Here is a 20,711-nt window from a genome sequence, read left to right on the forward strand (position 1 = left end):
TTATTCCCATGCACATTTGATATTTTATTTGCCCATCTTACAGTATGAAGGTAAGCAATATTTGGTTATAATGAACAAATAGAAACCAAAAGATCAACAGAGAATATTCCCATGTGGAGTTTTTTGCTCACAAAGTGTGTCACTCTACAAAGATGCATTGTGATGTGTCAAAGAAACCAACCACAAAGCATTGGCATACCACACACATTTATTTACTTAGATGCTTCTCTACAATACCTTAGCTTTAAACATGGGATGGCCTCCATTACTTGATATTTGATACTGCGCATTACTGATGTCTAATTGTGCATCCAATTGCACCTTACCTTTTTTTTTTTAAAGTATGATCATTTATTTTAAAAAGACGCATGTAATAAAGCCCTACCTTTAACGAGCTAAACCTACCTCAGTAGCCTTGTTTTAAGACAAATTCAAGGTAATTACAGTGCATGAAAATGCACTGTACTGTTCTTCCAAGGCTTCTTCTTCTTATTATTCCGCTGATCAAATTAATTTTTTCTATTCAGCTTGAACCGTTTAACTTAGAAACTTCATTCAAACGTCGCAACGTAGGTCTTAAATAGGGGAAGGCTGCTAAGTATTTTTCAACTTTGTAACTTTTATACTTTTTAAACTATAAATTAAAAACTATTACAAATTTCCCCATAGACTTAACATTGGCCTCTATGACATCACAATCGGATCATTAAGCAATTAGAATCTTATGCCAGGTGGCCAGCCCCACCTGCAGCAGCCCTCTCTCTCTCAGGCTTTAAGCATACAATCTCTCTGTGAAGACTACATATCCTGTTAACTGTTTCCTCTTTCCACAACTGTTTCAAAATAAAAGTCCTCACTGCAATAATACACTATTAAATCATTTAACCATTGAAACTACTCAACTATTTAACTGTTCAACCATTCCAACTGTCAGTTATCATCAACTATGCCTCCAGTCAACTACATGAGACCTCCATGCACCTAGCAACCAACATAGCAACCATCAAAATTAAGCGTTTATGACCGTTTCCATAGCAACCAACATGATTTTACTACAGTAACTTCTTTATTCCTGATAGTGGCAGCCATGGATACCCCATCAACAAATGTTTCAAAATAAAAGTCCTCAGTACCAAGTTAGCTAGTTAGCATGGTTAGCATAGTTAACATTGTTAGCATAGTTAGCATTTTTAACATAACTGCTAAAAATGATTAGCTAAGTTAGCTAATCAACCTGGTTAGCATTGTTAGCATAGTTAACATTGTTAGCATTGTTAGCATTTTTAGCATAACTGCTAAAAATGATTAGCTAAGTTAGCTAATCAACGTGGTTAGCATTGTTAGCATAGTTAGCATTGTTAGCATAGTTAACATTTTTAGCATTACTGCTAGAAATCATTAGCCAAGTAAACCAATCAACCTGGTTATCATTGTTAGCATAGTTAACATTTTAGAATACCTTTTAGAAATCATTAGTTAAGTTAGAACAGGAATGTTTAAGCTTTAAAATGTCTACCTAAACACTATCAACTCTCTTTAAACTATGCAACCACCATGTTTACCCTAGCTATACCTTAGTAGCCATATCTACATTATCTATCTATATTTTTTTTTGCATTTTCATGCACTGGTAATTCCTTGGAATTGCATTTCTAGTTTGAATTCTGTTAGCATACCAGGCCTCTGTTACTCTGTGGTTGGAACAGATGACACAACATCTTAAATAGGAAATCTAAGGCTATGAAAATTAACGTCTTATTAACAGTTGAACATTACCAAATATTAACGCAAAGCATTTTGTTTACCTAGGCCTACTTCTTTATGGGGGGCTGATGTCAAGTAATAATGGAAACTGAAGCCTAAAGCCTAAAAGCCGCAGACCTGAGTTTATTTTACTACATATGGCGTTAGCTGAAGATGGAGAGGAACCGTGAGCAGCTGAAGATACAAACAATAAGACATTGTAGAGTTTGTGGACTAGCCATACTGCCATAAGCTATATTTGAATAGAGCTGGTAAAACAAAATAACTGTGAGAACGTATGGACACAATGCCTTAAAGCCTTCACAAACGAGTTAGTGTCAAATTAGCCTACTAATTAGTAGAATTTATTAAGTATGTCTTATGGGAGTGTTGCCACTCTGTTTTCTCTACCTCTCTGGGTCCATGGTTTTCAGGCTGTCTAGCAGCGTGAATGAAATCGCACGCAAGGCAGTATGTGTACCCAGGCAAATTAATTCCAGGGGTTTTGAAATTCAGAAACGTCATCAATGGGATCCTATACAGACGGACCCGCAGAGCAAACTCAAATTTGCTAAGACGCAGCGCTGCGTTGAAATAGACGGCGGAGGCCCTAAAGGCCATTGTATCCATTAAAATGTGTTACAAGTAGTTACGTTTGGAAGGAAGTATAAAGGTAAGTGAACATCTATTGTTCATGCCATGGCATTCTACCACTGGTAAACACACTTCAGTGCTATTACTATCACCCACAGCTAGATTTGGCCAAGTGAGAGAAAAGAGAAATATTTTTTTGGGGGGGATCTTACCGTGAGAGAGTCATCTTTCTTCCAGGTGAGAACCACTCCAAATGTGCCTGTGACCTTCAGGTAGAAGTTCTCTGTCTTTATAATACGGAGTCCATAGGCAGAGAAAGGTAGATTGACCCTATGAAGAAATATTTGTTCCATTTTAAAATGCTGAGATTATGAAAGAGGAATAATGAAAGAGGTTTTACATTGTATTCATCTGTTTCATCTGGTCCCTTTGCACAGTATACAATCAAGCACCTAGATTGTGAATGCAGACTGCATGGAGCCTGATTAAATATGACTGTGGAAAGGGACCTGATACATGTAGTTATGCCCTTAGCAATTAAACACACTCCCCTGGCACTCTAAGAGAATACTATGACACAGTGACACTGAAATATCACCTCACATCATATTGATAGCAAACACCACCAGTGTAATATGGTGTAATATATATCATACAATTTCCTATATTCTAATATCTGTGGACTTCTCACTCCATTAATATCATGTCATATACTGTATAATTCATCACGTTATACATCATATCATTATATAGGCTACTCACCTCTCATTATTTACGATGACTGTGTCAGTGGAGAGTTGTATAGTGTCTCCCTGCAGTGTCATGGTGAGGGCTGTGATTTTGGGCTGGTCATTCTGCAAGACCCTCCTGAACTGGATGTTGAGGTCGCTGGAGTCCTCACATAGATACAATAGCTTGTAATTACAGATGAAAGGCAGCTGGAAGAAATCTCCATCAAAGGTCTTGAAGTGGAAGTTACCCCAAGTGCTGCACACTTGGCCATTGTGAACAGGAGTCACGCCTGTGTGTTAAACCAGAAAACGTACTTTATGTACCTTTAAGATGACACTTTATTAAAGTTAAGTCCATAGCAATCCTAATTTCATCCATGCCATTGTTTTATTTCATTCAGTTTTTTTAATTGCATTCGACCGAAGAACATGCGTCATTAGGCACTAAACAAATAAGGTTGTTGCTGCACCATCTCAGGTTTGTTCAAATCTTGTTGATCAGGAATGGACTCCCGAAACCAAGCGCTGTAAAATATTTCTGTTCAAATACTACAGTATCTCTTCATATTTTTTTAGCCCTTGATATTGCTTAAGCTATAAAACCTGAAAAACATTACCTGGGACACAATGTTTGGGTATTAATATCATGAAAAGTATTATTCATAGCCAACCAAACTTTGTAGGATTAAACCATGTTCTCAGTATGGCTGAATAATTAAAAGTCAACATGCGCCTTGATTTTCTATAAGGCCCTAGATTTGGAGAAAAACCTTGAGCGTATTGTACACTTGTTGTACCCATTTGGTATCAAAAGTACACTACTCTTAGGCTGGGTAAACCTTGCCTGATCTGCTGGCAATTTGGATTTAGCCTGGCAGCTCAGGCTGGAAACCTGCACATCTATCTCTCCTGCTTCATGTCTACGTCTGCTGGGTCCAATCACAAACTAGCTTATCCACCAGTTTGAGCTTGTATTTATGTTATGCCAATATTTGAGTTCTCCACATACGATGAGCATAAATATTTAGGGTTACGATTTTCAGTTATTTTCAAAGCACTAAATTGTATGTAAGGTAGCTAAAGCACAGACATTTTCAGGTCTGCATAATTGACTGCACTGATATCTTACTGCTAACAAACATTTGATTAATTAATTAATCAATCAATTAATAAATCAATCAATCAATAAGAAATACAAACAATATACATTCTATTGATGACAAATCAATTAAAAGATAAATTGATAAAATCCCAACAGCAGACCTGCTATAGATGCAGACGACTGTGCCAGGAATGCCAAGGCCACAGTCAGTTGTAGCACCCAGTAGAGCGGCATATTTCCTGTGCCCACGGTGTCAGGAGACGTGTGGTAAGATGAGGCTGAGAGAACCTCTTGGTACTCTTAAAGACAGCCACAGTTTGCTTTGGCTGTTTAAACTGAGGGTGTAGTTACAGATAGGATGTGGGATCTTCGCGTCACTCATTACTCAAGAGGCGGGTTCTGCACAGTGCCTAGGGACATATTCATTTGCCATGGTGCCAGGTAAATACATTTTGAGTTTAACTGAATTGACATGAACACGTAAGTTTGAGAGGACACTGAGGAGGAACCATCTTTTTTCATTCAAGTTGTGTCTTATGAAAATGTCCTTATTTCAATGAACCGATGGGCAAAAAGTAATATTAAACTAGGTCATTTTTGTTGCCATGGGATTATCATTGTCTTTAAAAACCTAGTGCCTGTCAGGGATGCTCCCAAAATCCTAACCCTCACATCTAATTACATGCTTCATAGAATCTCACTCTATAGCGTGTGCAGAGAACATCCTGTTCATTTTAAAGGCCTGTTCATTGAAATTTGTCCACTTCAATTTCAAATTGTACAACAACAATAAAAGTACACACACAGACATATATATTTTTTTAAATTGCAGTTTAATTAATGAGCAGAATATAAGCATATTACTAAGACATTTAGACACACACACATATATATATTAGTACATATGACAAACTAGCAAAGCCCTTTCAAGAGAAGTTTCAGTTTCTGTCCGTTTCTTGACCGAACATCAACAAAGATGCCGGAGCAAGGTCAGGATTGTGCAAGCGTATCTCTCATCTCTGTCTCTCTCTCATCTCTCTTTCTCTCTCTTGCTCTCTTCTCTCTCTCCTCTCCCTCTCTCTCATCTCTCTTTCTTTCATCTCTCTTTCTCTCTTGTCTCTCTCTCTCTCTCTCTCTAGCCCCCTCTGTCCAAAACGCTCCTCTTGACTATGGGGCTCTCTACCCCGGTGTTCATCCTCCGCCTTGCTGTGGTTCTCGCTGGGCCGCGGGTACGGGTTGCCCAAGTGTTGCCCTCGTCGCACAGCTTGTTGCTGCACTCGCACTGCTCCACGTGCGTGTAGGTGTAGGGCATCTGGGTGCCGTCCAGGCAGGTGAGGGTCACAGTACGGTTGCTGGTCTTGGACTCGCGGCAACACGTGCAGGTGTGCTTCATCGAGGCCTCCAGCTCAGAGTACCTGTGGGGCGGGAGAGAGGAGGGAGAGAACGGAGGGCAGTGAACTCCTGATCAACTGGACCAAGAAACACACACACACACACACACACACACACACACACACACACACAACGCACAACACACACAACACACAACATACACACACACACACACTTGTGACAGTGGTAGGCATGGAGACGCACTGTTAGCATCATCGTCTGATAAGCAGTCAGCCTGACTTCGATTGCAAGTTTGTGACATTTTGGGTAAATGCATCTGCTCAAATATCTGACGTTAAATCCTAAAGATATAGCAGTGTGTGAAAATTCTACACCAGTACACCGGGAGGACTGGCATATCGCCCAGCTCTATCTCTCACTGTGTGTGACCTCTATAAAGGAGGAGGTGGAAGACCGTTTAGACGTATTCATAATACTGTAGGTGTTTGCATCTGACATCTTTGAGAGGAGGAGGTGGAAGACTGATTGTGTGTGTGTGTGTGTGTGTGTGTGTGTTGTGTACATGTAGATGTACAGTACAATATGCTTTAGCTGTGTACAGTATGTGTGTGTATGTTTTATTATGTATGATTTACACATCCACATTCAAGTGGTCATCACGCCCACACACCCGTATATGTAAAACTCACTATGTGTGTGAGTGTGTATGTGGGTATGACCCACACCCACATATGTAAAACTCACTTGCTGAAAGCGTTACAGGACCCCTCGCAGTAGGCCATGTCCACCTCGTCCTGAGACTGGCAGCCTTTGTAGGAGATTGTCTTCGGCACTGTCTCCACCTGGCAGCCTGTATCCTTAGGCTCGCCTGTGGGTACACAATGTTTGTTTACAGACCAGATATTTGCATTAGACACACAGCACTCACCCGGCGCATACAGTTTGCACAGTTTGCGGTTTGTACAGTTTACATGACTATGCACTTTCAGAGAAAAACACACTGCCAGTTGTTGTCATTTTTTAATCATATATCATTTTAAGATCAATCATCAATCATACTTACAAACTTGGCAGCAACCATTGGAGAGAGTCTGAATGGTTCCCTAAGAAAAAAAGAAGAAAAACATTATATGATGTAGTAAGATACATGGCAATCTACAAGCGTATACAAAATCTGTGCTCTACCTTTATAATCAGCCGTGGTGTACTGGTTAGGGCTTCAGGCTTGTAACCGGAGGGTTGCTGATCCCCGACCAGTCCACCACGGCTGAAGTGCCCTTGAGCAAGGCACCTAACCCCTCACTGCTCCCCAAGCGCCGCTGGTTGGGCAGGCAGCTCACTGCTCTGCGTTAGTGTGTGATTCCCCTCACTGTGTGTGATCACTAATTCGGTTAAATTGGGTTAAATGCAGAGAAACGAATTTCCCTCACGGGATCAAAAAAGTATATATTCTATTCTATTCTATTTATCAATATTTCAGGTTTCATTTAGTGGAAAGTAAATTGTGTACATGTGTCTGTGTGCGTATATGTCTGTTTCTTTTGTGTACATGTGTGTGTGTGTCTCTCTTGTCTGTCTGGCCCTGTAACTCAGGCCTGTCATACTGTGTTAAATACTCACTGGCTGGCAGTTGCTCTCCTTGAATGGGGGACACTGGATTTCTGACTTGGTGACTATAAATTTGCCTCCCGTGTTAGAGCAGTGGTAGGTCACACATTTGTTGTCAGGAGATGGCCAGGTACTGCCAGGCTGCGAACACACACATTTACAATCAGTCATTGAGCTGATGCTTTTATCCAAAGCAATTTAAACCAATCAAGCTGCAGTACAGGTACAGGTAGGATACTGTTAGTCCAGCGCTCACATAGAGACACAGGACAAAGGCACACAGTTCAGGTGTAGAAAAGGGGACTGATTTACTGATGTCAAGTCACTTTTATCTATATAGCGCTTTTATATGCAGAGAGTACAACCCAAAGCACTCAGTGTGGCTGTGTGTGTGTGTGGGTGTGTCTCTCTGTGTGTGTGGGTGTGTCTATGTGTGTGTGTGTGTGTGTGTGGGGGTGTGTGTGAATGTGGGTGTGGGTGTTTGTGTGAATTTTCCCACACCTGAACATATCATAAACATAAACTACGGACTTGCTACAGATCTCTTATCAGCAAACACACACCTCTAGTGCTTTTAACGTATTCAACAGTTATGGAATGATTGAATATCAAACAAGACCCTCTACTGTACTTTAATGATGATAATGGACTTCTCTTACGGCAGGGGTTCCCAACCTTTCATGGCAAGTGAACCCATTTTGATGTCACAAAATGTTGCTGACCCCAATCATTCACGTGTAGCAAGAGAGAGAGTGCAACTCCTCTCTGCTGTAACATCCAGAAGCAACACTGAACACTGAACACTGATCAAGCATAATTCCATCAGTCAAACATCTCATGCGGGCTGTCTACGTTTATCTTTACTTAGCTAGATTGTAATGAAGGATCTGTTACTAACTTGGATATCATTTTAGTATTTTTTTTTATTTAGTTAATGTATAATGTCATGTAATTAACTAATCAGTTGTAAGTTTATCTCAGCTGACTCCATTTAGATTTCAGACGACTCCACATGGGATCCCGACCCCAAGGTTGGGAAGCGATGTTCAACTGTGTTTGATAGAGAAGTCCATTAAGGAACTACTGTAGAGTATCAATTGCATGCTAGTGTACTGGGTTAGTAGGTCTTGGTGTGCACAGTGTGGATGTCTACCAGGAGACAAATAGCCAGAGCTGAGATTGGTGATAGGGCCACGTGCACATTTCAGTTTACAGCTGAAGCTTACTTGTGTGTGTTCTCAGGTCTCTCGCACACTGGCTTCGCCTAGAACCCGCATCAATGGAGCATAAGCATTCTGGTAGCAGGCTGCTTTGTTGGCGATAGTGTTTGATACTTGGCTGGGTAAGGAGGACCTTTGTAGATCCCGGATACTACATGTGACACATTTTTGACTGACCAAGTGTGAACTGCTGTTGTACCCTGTGTCATGTTGTGTAATGTTACATAGGCTTGATTGTTGGTCAGCCGCTGTGGGACACCCCCTACCAATAACACAAGAAATGTCACACTTTTTTCCTGTGTATATTTAAAAAAAGGAACCCGTATTATGCTACCTCCAGCAGATGCGCAGTTCCACTGGCGTTAAAAGAGCAATGAGTCTGGATGCACTCCCCACAACATGCTTCGTAGTCGTAATAGTCTTGATGGTAAGTATAGCCCTATCAGAGGGAGAGAGATAGAGAGACAACAGAAGAATGAGAGAGAGAGAAAGAGAGCAAGAAACCGTTAAAGACAGACATAAAGAATAAATAACACACAACATTGTGTACGTATGGTTTTCATTTTGTGTATGGAAAAAATATGACTATAACTCACTTGTAATGTTAGACATACACAAGTTAAATGAAACAATAGTATTAATGACGTATTAATATTCTTACATGTTCACAGTCTTCGTTACACTCAACCATTTTGCAGTTGACTTGTAAAAATGGTTTGTAATTGGGATCTTTCAGTGTAGTACATCTGCATTCTTGACAATCTACTACTGGCACACTGTCTCCTGGCTGAGGATCAAGAAAAACACCAGACAAATGTTACATCAAGGAATTGTTTATGTTAACAAATGCAGCAGTTCACTCAGCTAGTATGAACTCATTTCAAGCTGAAGTTAATGCTTTGCACATTACCCCTTACCTCTTAAAGTCAGGGCAACTGTAGGGCAACTGCCGTATGTGCCGCTTTTGTTCTTTTTATGGTACACGGTTATGTGCAGGACAGATCAACACTTTCTATTCCCACTAGCCATACAGGATATGCACTATTAGTCTGTATTATAGGCTGGAACACCCCATAGAAATCATTGTCAACTATATCACCAAAAAGACACCAGTTAGCATGTTAGCAAGCTCTGTGGCAGTGGTAGGTTTTTGTAATGCTGCCAGTCAGCTTGCTAAATAAACACAGCTCCTTATAACTTCTATAAATTGCTCTACATAGGCTGTAAATTCAATTACTACTTTTTTGTTTACCTTTGACAGTAATTAAATAACTTACATGTACACACACAACGAGGGTGATGGCTAAGTGCAATTACCTTATATTCTGCCCCTTTATGTATGCAGACACTCTTGGGCTCTGGGGACAATACAAGCAAGCGCAGTTACAGGCACAGAAAGTGTAATGAGCTATACGTCTATGGAAAAGAGTGAGATGGAGAATAGGGAGTTTTATATGTATACTGTACCACAGGTAATGTCCTGGCAGCATCCTCCCTCTGTCAACGTTATCTCTGACTCATAGCCCAATGGACACTTATTAGGGGTGGGACACAGAGAGCTGTCGCATCCTGAAAAACACAAAACGAAGACAGGAAATAAAACAAGGTAGTCCAACAATGGCAATGTACAGAAACAATGTCAATCATTGTTATCTATAAATGTTGATTTCCAAGAACTTTCAAGGCCCTTTCTCAAATTCATAAACTTTTTCAAGGATCTCGTTGGGGATCTCCGCTTGTCGCACGAAGAGGGGAGACACTTACGGCAGGACAGCTGTTGGCAGCAGGGGTTGGCGGGGTCAGTGGAGTTGACCAGGGCGAAGCCTGGCTGTGTGCAGGAGATGACGCTGGGTGGTGGGCACTGCTTGGGCTTACAGGTGACTGCACGAGTGTCCTCCTCACACACACAGTCCTGACACTTGTACTCAAACCTCTCGTTGAACTGTCAAGACACACAATCACACGCGCACACGCGCACATGCACACGCACACGCACACGCACACGCACACGCACACGCACACGCACACGCACACGCACACGCACACGCACACGCACACACACACACACACACACACACACACACACATAACCACATGCACATACTCTCTGTTAATATTATTGTTAATGTAACTTAATGGTGAAGTCAAAAACATGAGGTAAAGTTACATGCTGGCCATTTTAACACAACATACAGACATCATATTATTGTACTGTACATTGCTACAATATAAAGCAGATGACTCACTATGCTGGTTGCTCACTATACCAGCCTGGTTCCTATTGTGAGGATAAAGGACTGCTGCTCTGATCATCCTCACACACTGCTATCTCTCTTGAATGTCTATGTGTCATAGTGTCTGTATGATTCATACTGTAGCTATTGTGTTGTGTATTTTCCTGTTTGATGATCTCAAGCTATTTCTTGTCCTGTTTGCTTTGTTGAAATGCCCTGTGTATGTACATTGGATGTCTCATGTGATTTGTCCTTTATGTGTGTATGAAAGTGTGTATATAAATGTATGTACTACTATGAGTCATACTCACCTCTCGCGCAACGCCATCAGCATCCAAACATCCTATATAAATAAAACACATTAATCAACATACAGAATCATTTTGCCAAAAATATCATATCATATCATATCATATCATATCAAATACGCACCACATCTGTCCACACAGACCCTGGATTCTTTGCTGAAGAGTTTGGTGCCCTCAGGACAAAAGCAGCCTTCTATTACTATGTTCATGCCTGGTTCACTGGGGCTGTGTGATTCAAACACATCCAAATGTATTGATGCTTAAACATATGGTAGGGTATGTCAAAGTGGCAAGACGAAAACTCTGAAATGTCTTGAGTCAGTGTCAGTAAGTTGGATGGAAAACCAGCTTGGGTTATAGAGAGAAAAGGGGAAAGAAGCTTTATGGGACGTTTTATGAGAGAGGATGTTAGCACATATGCACAGATTAGGGGATAGCACTTACTCGCTATCACATGTTGGCTGTTCTGCAGGACCGCAAGGCTTGTAGACTTTGTCATCGTCGCAGTTGCTGGCTACACAGGTAACAGTAAGAAGATTTATTTCAATGAAATCCAATGTTATATGATCCAGTTAGATAATTTTGAGTGATGACAATTAATCCCGTAAAGACAGTCATTGTTATGTGTAGTGTTAAATGTCAATAGTGTTATTTTCACCGTGTATGTGGATGGGCAAACAGTGATATAATCTGTAAAGTGCTTTGTAGAAAAATGTGAAACAAATGCAGTCCATGTGCTATTTTGGAACTATTTACCCAAACCATTTAAAAAGACACATTTCAACAAGAGTAGTAGTCTGCATAACGTGTGAGATATATCAGCAGTGTTGTTTGGGAATAGAGACTGCAGCTTACGGCACAGGGTGGTGTGGTTCCTCCAGTGAACACACACGCCAATCTGGGCACAGGCCTCGGCATAGACCTGCAGACTGGTACACTCCACAACCTTATTTTCCATGTGACAGCTGTCAAACACACAGCCGTCGAAGAAGCGGTCGGGAGAGATGTGGGGGTGACACGCGGCAAACAAACTGCAGGAAACAACAGCAATACAAAAGGCCTCAGACACAACCTCAGGACATGCAATGCTGGCATCTGATAACATATCCAAGAAGTAACTCCAAAGAAAAAGAAAAAGAAAAAGAATGGAAATGAATGGAAAAAGAATCTATTCCATTAACGATGATGATAATTTATTTACGATACATTCTTAATTCACAAAGAAAATTGGTGTCCGTAAAGGTTGGATTTTACTCATTTTTTTTAATAAGATCAATTTCCAAAATATGTTTTTATATTCCTCTTTTTAGTCAACTTTAGCATGGATTCAAATACTTATTCTCCCCGCTGTATATTTTAAAAACAGACGGTCCTGGGATTAGATTAACACAACAATTGAAATCGTACAGTAACTGTATTGAGCTGATCTTCTCTGGTCTATCCTGGACCACTACTTGACATAAAAAGCTCCTGTTGTCTCTGACTTACTCGCTCTTGATGAGATCACACACGACGTGTTCGTTACAAGGTCTGTGAGTCGGCAATGGGATTGGCGCTCCGGTTGGCACCACATCGGGCACGGGGCAGTCAGGTCTGTAGACGTCTTGGGCAGGCCAGAAGTCAGCCATTATAGCACAGTTCTCAATGAGCCGGCCGTCAGGCAGCCTGCAGTCGTCATGTGGGTTGTTGTTGCAGGTTCCTGACACACACACATACACACCAGATTATATATGTTTAGCAATATTTGTCTACACTTTTTTACATACACATTTTTCCGCGTATTAAATAATATGTCATGTTTGGTTACATGTTGCATTTTAGTATATTTCAGAGAAATTGTCCTGTCACTTGAATTTATATAGACACAAATCATTGACGGATAATTGACAATGAGAAAACAACCAACGAACAACAAGCAAATGTTGTTTAGACCATGAGCATGCTCCTGAGCAGCACACTAGGTGAGTTTGCGCAATACTCCCAGACACCATATTCTAGTTTTAGTAATACGCAATGGACTTTGTGCATTGCCCATTACTTGCTTGTTACCTGTCAAACAATTAGGGCCCAATGACTTACTTTGAAAACGTTAAATGCTACCAGCCCTTAAGTGGTACAGAGGAGAGTTAGAATGTCTCACCACAGTGTCCCTGCGTATTATTGCCGAAGCGCTTGTAAGGAAGGCTAACTGAGAAGCCAACTATTCCAAAGGTCACTGCTACTTCCAACATGGGGATCTCATAGATCATTTTGAGACCAGAGTTTGACACCCTGATACCGTTCCTTGAATAAGGGAGCTTCAGTGAAGCGCCATCTTTCAGTGCCTGAAAAGTAAAAAGAAAGCAGAGAAAAACCTTGATTATTCCTCGTGAAGATTTCAAACGGGTTCACTTATACTTGGTTCAGTAGTGACATTTTGTTCATGGTAGTAAGGACCCCCATGTGGGACTATATGGGTGACGTGTAACCGTCATAATAATGACATGACACTTGTCATGCACTTTAATGACACATTATTGATGTTTATGACTGTTGTCATCATGTGTCATTCGGTTTTTGGAATGTCAAAAAACAAAACTAAACTGTCAAAAACATTCCAAAAACCGAATGACACATGAAGACAACAGTCATAAACAACAATAATGTGATAATGTGTCATTAATGAGCATGAGAAGTGTCATGTCATTCTTATGACGGTTACATGTCACCCTTATGTAGACCCCTTTGTATAAAGTGTTACTGATCTTAGTTGTAAACATATACAACAGGCAATTGTTTTGTTAAGACAAATGTAAGGTGGCTGCCTGCTCCATGCAATTCTTTGCTGTCTATGAGTCAGCTGATTTGCCAGCAATCCGTCCATAAGATGTTGCTAGTCCTACCACTGAACACTGCCTAAATAAAGTAGCCCAACCTACCTCCAATTTGGCAGGGCCCATTAGGTTGTTGTTCTTGAGTGTGATAACATCTGACTTGTGCGAGATTATGATTGAGCGTGGACAGGAAACATCTTCAGTAGGGTCACACTTGACATTGTCAACGTATATTTTGAAATCGAACACTGGGTGGATTTCCTCCATCAAAACATAGGTGCAGTTTCCTTGGTGGCTGTAGGAAAGCCCATCAAATGTAACATAGTGAGGATCTCCCCATCCTTCACAGTAACCTGCGAAAATATAATGTGTTATATTTAGTATCAAATACTGTATATGGTATATTCAAATAGATCATTCAAGTTAATTCAAGTTAATTGAAGCAAATTAACTGAGGTTTAGATTAAAGTAGCAGTCACAATGGACAGCGTAAACACATTTCTGCCATTTATATATATGATATTTGTTAAAAAAAAAAACATTAACAGAGATCTGTTTACCTTCACCATAAGTGAAACTTATCAGTTCAGATTTTTCAGTTAAAAGAGTGATAGGACATAAAACCTTTCAGTCAGGATATTTTAGATATTTTAGAAATCAAGTCAAGGCACATACAGTCACAGGCGTATTTCTGGCAGCATATTTTCTCATCCCAAACCAGCACTGGCTCTTTCCCATTAGCACAGGTGATGGTCTCAAGCGGTGGGCACTCATAGGGGATAATCTCAATGATGTTATCCTCAATGCAGCGTGCCAGTACACATTCGCAGATCCAAAATGTCTCATTTTGCTAAAAAAAAAATCAAAGAGAGAAATATTACTGTTTACAATACACCTACATTACATCTTTCCTCAGTATAATTACTGAAGTGATTACTGAAAACTGAGTTTTTTCTTTTCTCACTTATAAACTACTAATTACGAGGGATGACAAGAATAATAATTATAGTTTTTAATTTAATTGAAACGTGGAACACATATTCAATACAGTAAAAGTTAACCATATGACTAGATTGCTTCTCCTCAAAGAACTGTAAAGTGTGCTTGCTCAGATGGAGTTCACCAAAGGGATGAGACATTGCAAATTAAAACTCTAGCATTTGGGGTAATGCAGTGCTTTACAATCACTTCATCATCACATAGCTAGTTTTAAAGGTGCTCTAAGCGATGTTGGACAATGTCACATCTGTTGGCGTTTACAAAACAGAGAGCTACTGTAGCTCGCTACTCCCTCCCTCTCCCTCCCGTGCAATTGAAACTCTGAAACTGAAGCACACATCTCGTCGGTCGTTGCCTGGAACACTATTTGTTATGTATCGTGGTTGCACCAGTTTGTTCTTGTTCCCGTTTGCAGAGCCAGGGCTGCCTACAGCGACCGACCGCACAGTGTGTTCAGGGGACAGGCAGCTAGAGGATAGTGAGGAGATGTTTGCTGTGCAAAAAATGTTTTAGCCTAAAAAAGCTCATGACATCACTGTCTTATAGGACCTTTACGTCTATCTTTTACATCTATGGTTATATCATGGCTTGCAATAAAATGCTCATTGGAGAAAAGGAATGGGATTTTCCCATCTGGACCTGGAGTGGGCTGTCACTGTTTAGCTCTGTCCAGTGATCCTAAAATCTGTCTCACATGGCACATAAGCACCATCTCCCATCAAAAAAAGCAAAATACAGGTACAAATAATATGGCACTTAGGAAGACTATGCCACGTTACTTAAACATTTCTATAGTAAGATGATGATAAACTTAATTGTGGTGGTTTGGTAGTTCTTACATATCTACTGGGGCACAGCAGCTCAATGCTGGGATATGTGCCCCAGTGAAAGGTCTCTAGTGACACCCATGCCAGTGGCAGGTGAAGAGCAAATTACTGGCTGTGTGTATGTACGCTGCGTTAGAGAATCATAGAGAAAGTTACTCACCACTTTGTCCCACTCAGGGCACTCTGGTACAGGGGGTGTGGGACGGACAGTTGGAGTTGGAGTTGTAGTTGAAGGTTCGGGCACACACGGCCCAGTGCTGTTCTTAATCTCACAAATGCCGGAGCAAATCATTGTGAGGCAGATGCCTGAACCAATGGGATGCTTATCATAGATGTAATCACCTAGAAACATTATGAAGCACACGCGTAGTATTATTGTAAAGAAAATATATTATTTGTTATTTGAATTTCATTTCATTTACATTTTCACTTCCTGCATACTTAGTAACAACTTTCCTCACCAGGCAACATACACCCCTTAATGCCCACACACTGACACAAACTATAATTTACTCATGTAAAGCAGCCACAACATCAGCACAACACTCACAGCATCTGCACTTATGTATAATATATTACTCTTATCTATTATTTGATGCTGTAAGAAGAACCCATGATTTTTACTCTCTTTAAATATGTATAATGTTAATTAATCTTGAATTTTAAGTTTCAGTAATGTTCTCTCCCAGCAGAATCTGTGACACTTTTTAAATGGTGGCAATACAAAAAAGGGGCAATACAACAAGAGTACAGTAGTAATACAAGACAGTGGAGATACAAAAAGAGTAGTTCACATCTTACCAGGCTTGTACTGGATCCCATTTATTATACAGACACAAGGAGTTGTTGGTTCAGGGGGGCCTGTTGTTGTGGTTGAAGGAGGCGGATAAGATGTCTCAGGGGTTTGTCCTGGTGTTGTAGTTGATGGTGGCGGTCCTGTTGTTGTAGTTGATGATGGTGGTCCTGTTGTTGTGGTTGATGATGGGGGTCCTGTTGTTGTGGTTGAAGGAGGTGGAGAAGATGTCTCAGGGGTTTGCCCTGGTGTTGTGGTTGATGGTGGGGGTCCTGTTGTTGTAGTTGATGGTGGGGGTCCTGTTGTTGTGGTTGATGTAGGTGGAGAAGGTCTTACAGGGGTTGTAGTAGTTTGCCCTGTTGTTGTGGTTGATGGTGGCGGTCCTGTTGTTGTAGTTGGCGTAGGTGGAGAAGGTGTTTTAGGGGTTGTAGTAGTTTGCCCTGTTGTTGTGGTTGATGGTGGGGGTCCTGTTGTAGTTGATGGTGGAGGTCCTGTTGTTGTTGATGATGGTGGGGGTCCTGTTGTTGTAGTTGGTGTAGGTGGAGAAGGTGTTTTAGGGGTTGTAGTGGTTTGCCTTGTTGTAGTTGAGAATTCTGGAGTTACTACTGGGGATGTAGATGATGTTGTTGTGGTTGAAGTAGGTGGAGAAGGTCTTTCAGGGGTTGTAGTAGCTTGCCCTGTTGTTGTGGTTGATGGTGAGGGTCCTGTTGTTGTAGTTGATGGTGGGGGTCCTGTTGTTGTGGTTGATGTAGGTGGAGAAGGTCTTTCAGGGATTGTAGTAGTTTGCCCTGTTGTTGTGGTTGATGGTGGGGGTCCTGTTGTAGTTGATGGTGGAGGTCCTGTTGTTGTTGTTGTTGATGATGGTGGGGGTCCTGTTGTTGTAGTTGGTGTAGGTGGAGAAGGTGTTTTTGGGGTTGTAGTGGTTTGCCTTGTTGTAGTTGAGAATTCTGGAGTTACTACTGGGGATGTATATGATGTTGTTGTGGTTGGAGTAGGTGGAGAAGGTGTTTCAGGGGTTGCAGTAGTTTGCCCTGTTGTTGTGGTTGATGGTGGGGGTCCTGTTGTTGTAGTTGGTGTAGATGGAGAAGGTGTTTCAGGGGTTGTAGTAGTTTGCCCTGTTGTTGTGGTTGATGGTGGGGGTCCTGTTGTAGTTGATGGTGGAGGTCCTGTTGTTGTTGTTGATGGTGGGGGTCCTGTTGTTGTAGTTGGTGTAGGTGGAGAAGGTGTTTTAGGGGTTGTAGTGGTTTGCCTTGTTGTAGTTGAGAATTCTGAAGTTACTACTGGGGATGTAGATGATGTTGTTGTGGTTGAAATAGGTGGAGAAGGTGTTTCAGGGGTTGTAGTAGTTTGCCCTGATGTTGTGGTTGATGGTGGGGGTCCTGTTGTTGTAGATGATGGTGGGGGTCCTGTTGTTGTGGTTGATGTAGGTGGAGAAGGTCTTACAGGGGTTGTAGTAGTTTGCCCTGTTGTTGTGGTTGGTGGTGGGGGTCCTGTTGTAGTTGATGGTGGAGGTCCTGTTGTTGTGGTTGATGGTGGGGGTCCTGTTGTTGTAGTTGGTGTAGGTGGAGAAGGTGTTTTAGGGGTTGTAGCGGTTTGCCTTGTAGTTGAGGATTCTGGAGTTACTACTGGGGATGTAGATGATGTTGTTGTGGTTGGAGTAGGTGGAGAAGGTGTTTCAGGGGTTGCAGTAGTTTGCCCTGTTGTTGTGGTTGATGGTGGGGGTCCTGTTGTTGTAGTTGGTGTAGGTGGAGAAGGTGTTTCAGGGGTTGTAGTAGTTTGCCCTGTTGTTGTGGTTGATGGCGGGGGTCCTGTTGTTGTTGTTGATGGTGGGGGTCCTGTTGTTGTAGTTGGTGTAGGTGGAGAAGGTGTTTTAGGGGTTGTAGTGGTTTGCCTTGTTGTAGTTGAGAATTCTGAAGTTACTACTGGGGATGTAGATGATGTTGTTGTGGTTGAAATAGGTGGAGAAGGTGTTTCAGGGGTTGTTGTAGTTTGCCCTGGTGTTGTGGTTGATGGTGGGGGTCCTGTTGTTGTAGTTAATGGTGGGGGTCCTGTTGTTGTGGTTGATGTAGGTGGAGAAGGTCTTACAGGGGTTGTAGTAGTTTGCCCTATTGTTGTGGTTGATGGTGGAGGTCCTGTTGTAGTTGATGGTGGAGGTCCTGTTGTTGTGGTTGATGGTGGGGGTCCTGTTGTTGTAGTTGGTGTAGGTGGAGAAGGTGTTTTAGGGGTTGTAGTGGATTGCCTTGTTGTAGTTGAGGATTCTGGAGTTACTACTGGGGACGTAGATGATGTTGTTGTGGTTGGAGTAGGTGGAGAAGGTGTTTCAGGGGTTGCAGTAGTTTGCCCTGTTGTTGTGGTTGATGGTGGGGGTCCTGTTGTTGTAGTTGGTGTAGGTGGAGAAGGTGTTTTAGGGGTTGTAGTGGTTTGCCTTGTTGTAGTTGAGGATTCTGGAGTTACTACTGGGGATGTAGATGATGTTGTGGTTGAAGTAGGTGGAGAAGGTGTTTCAGGGGTTGTAGTAGATTGCCCTGTTGTTGTGGTTGATGGTGGGGGTCCTGTTGTTGTAGTTGATGGTGGGGGTCCTGTTGTTGTGGTTGGTGTAGGTGGAGAAGGTGTTTCAGGGGTTGTAGTAGTTTGCCCTGTTGTTGTGGTTGATGGTGGGGGTCCTGTTGTAGTTGATGGTGGAAGTCCTGTTGTTGTGGTTGATGGTGGGGGTCCTGTTGTTGTAGTTGGTGTAGGTGGAGAAGGTGTTTTAGGGGTTGTAGTGGTTTGCCTTGTTGTAGTTGAGGATTCTGGAGTTACTACTGTGGATGTAGATGATGTTGTTGTGGTTAAAGTAGGTGGAGAAGGTGTTTCAGGGGTTGTGGTAGTTTGCTCTGTTGTTGTGGTTGATGGTGGGGGTCCTGTTGTAGTTGATGGTGGGGGTCCTGTTGTTGTAGTTGATGGTGGGGGTCCTGTTGTAGTTGATGGTGGAGGTCCTGTTGTTGTTGTTGATGGTGGGGGTCCTGTTGTTGTAGTTGGTGTAGGTGGAGAAGGTGTTTTAGGGGTTGTAGTGGTTTGCCTTGTTGTAGAGAATTCTGAAGTTACTACTGGGGATGTAGATGATGTTGTTGTGGTTGAAATAGGTGGAGAAGGTGTTTCAGGGGTTGTAGTAGTTTGCCCTGGTGTTGTGGTTGATGGTGGGGGTCCTGTTGTTGTAGATGACGGTGGGGGTCCTGTTGTTGTGGTTGATGTAGGTGGAGAAGGTCTTACAGGGGTTGTAGTAGTTTGCCCTGTTGTTGTAGTTGATGGTGGGGGTCCTGTTGTAGTTGATGGTGGAGGTCCTGTTGTTGTTGTTGATGGTGGGGGTCCTGTTGTTGTAGTTGGTGTAGGTGGAGAAGGTGTTTTAGGGGTTGTAGCGGTTTGCCCTGTAGTTGAGGATTCTGGAGTTACTACTGGGGATGTAGATGATGTTGTTGTGGTTGGAGTAGGTGGAGAAGGTGTTTCAGGGGTTGCAGTAGTTTGCCCTGTTGTTGTGGTTGATGGTGGGGGTCCTGTTGTTGTAGTTGGTGTAGGTGGAGAAGGTGTTTTAGGGGTTGTAGTGGTTTGCCTTGTTGTAGTTGAGAATTCTGAAGTTACTACTGGGGATGTAGATGATGTTGTTGTGGTTGAAATAGGTGGAGAAGGTGTTTCAGGGGTTGTAGTAGTTTGCCCTGGTGTTGTGGTTGATGGTGGGGGTCCTGTTGTTGTAGTTGGTGAAGGTGGAGAAGGTGTTTTAGGGGTTGTAGTGGTTTGCCTTGTTGTAGTTGAGAATTCTGAAGTTACTACTGGGGATGTAGATGATGTTGTTGTGGTTGGAGTAGGTGGAGAAGGTGTTTCAGGGGTTGCAGTAGTTTGCCCTGTTGTTGTGGTTGATGGTGGGGGTCCTGTTGTTGTAGTTGGTGTAGGTGGAGAAGGTGTTTTAGGGGTTGTAGTGGTTTGCCTTGTTGTAGTTGAGAATTCTGAAGTTACTACTGGGGATGTAGATGATGTTGTTGTGGTTGAAATAGGTGGAGAAGGTGTTTCAGGGGTTGTAGTAGTTTGCCCTGGTGTTGTGGTTGATGGTGGGGGTCCTGTTGTTGTAGTTGATGGTGGGGGTCCTGTTGTTGTGGTTGGTGTAGGTGGAGAAGGTGTTTCAGGGGTTGTAGTAGTTTGCCCTGTTGTTGTGGTTGATGGTGGGGGTCCTGTTGTAGTTGATGGTGGAGGTCCTGTTGTTGTGGTTGATGGTGGGGGTCCTGTTGTTGTAGTTGGTGTAGGTGGAGAAGGTGTTTTAGGGGTTGTAGTGGTTTGCCTTGTTGTAGTTGAGGATTCTGGAGTTACTACTGTGGATGTAGATGATGTTGTTGTGGTTAAAGTAGGTGGAGAAGGTGT

The 20,711-nt window shown here is 42.1% G+C and overlaps 1 protein-coding gene across 1 annotated transcript in view; it reads right to left on the reverse strand.

Annotated features, from left to right (window-relative positions):
• Nucleotides 1-4,997: 4,997 nt before the first annotated feature.
• The window catches only part of LOC134093466 (mucin-2-like), a 36,682-nt gene continuing 20,968 nt past the window's right edge, over nt 4,998-20,711 (reverse strand). The window contains exons 28-47 of the mRNA XM_062546518.1: nt 19,575-19,672; nt 18,411-18,508; nt 15,693-15,874; nt 14,382-14,556; nt 13,812-14,059; nt 13,034-13,217; nt 12,382-12,592; nt 11,749-11,924; nt 11,338-11,407; nt 11,018-11,118; nt 10,897-10,928; nt 10,116-10,293; nt 9,819-9,920; nt 9,669-9,709; nt 9,013-9,138; nt 8,686-8,790; nt 7,144-7,272; nt 6,587-6,626; nt 6,268-6,391; nt 4,998-5,585 (exon numbers count right to left, since the gene is read on the reverse strand). Of these exons, the coding sequence (XP_062402502.1) occupies nt 5,306-5,585; nt 6,268-6,391; nt 6,587-6,626; nt 7,144-7,272; nt 8,686-8,790; nt 9,013-9,138; nt 9,669-9,709; nt 9,819-9,920; nt 10,116-10,293; nt 10,897-10,928; nt 11,018-11,118; nt 11,338-11,407; nt 11,749-11,924; nt 12,382-12,592; nt 13,034-13,217; nt 13,812-14,059; nt 14,382-14,556; nt 15,693-15,874; nt 18,411-18,508; nt 19,575-19,672 (2,700 nt within the window). The 3' untranslated portion in view covers nt 4,998-5,305. The remainder of the gene's footprint in view (nt 5,586-6,267; nt 6,392-6,586; nt 6,627-7,143; nt 7,273-8,685; nt 8,791-9,012; nt 9,139-9,668; nt 9,710-9,818; nt 9,921-10,115; nt 10,294-10,896; nt 10,929-11,017; nt 11,119-11,337; nt 11,408-11,748; nt 11,925-12,381; nt 12,593-13,033; nt 13,218-13,811; nt 14,060-14,381; nt 14,557-15,692; nt 15,875-18,410; nt 18,509-19,574; nt 19,673-20,711) is intronic.

This window comes from Sardina pilchardus, chromosome 10, assembly GCF_963854185.1.
Source record: "Sardina pilchardus chromosome 10, fSarPil1.1, whole genome shotgun sequence".
In the NCBI taxonomy this organism is placed as follows: Eukaryota; Metazoa; Chordata; class Actinopteri; order Clupeiformes; family Clupeidae; genus Sardina; species Sardina pilchardus.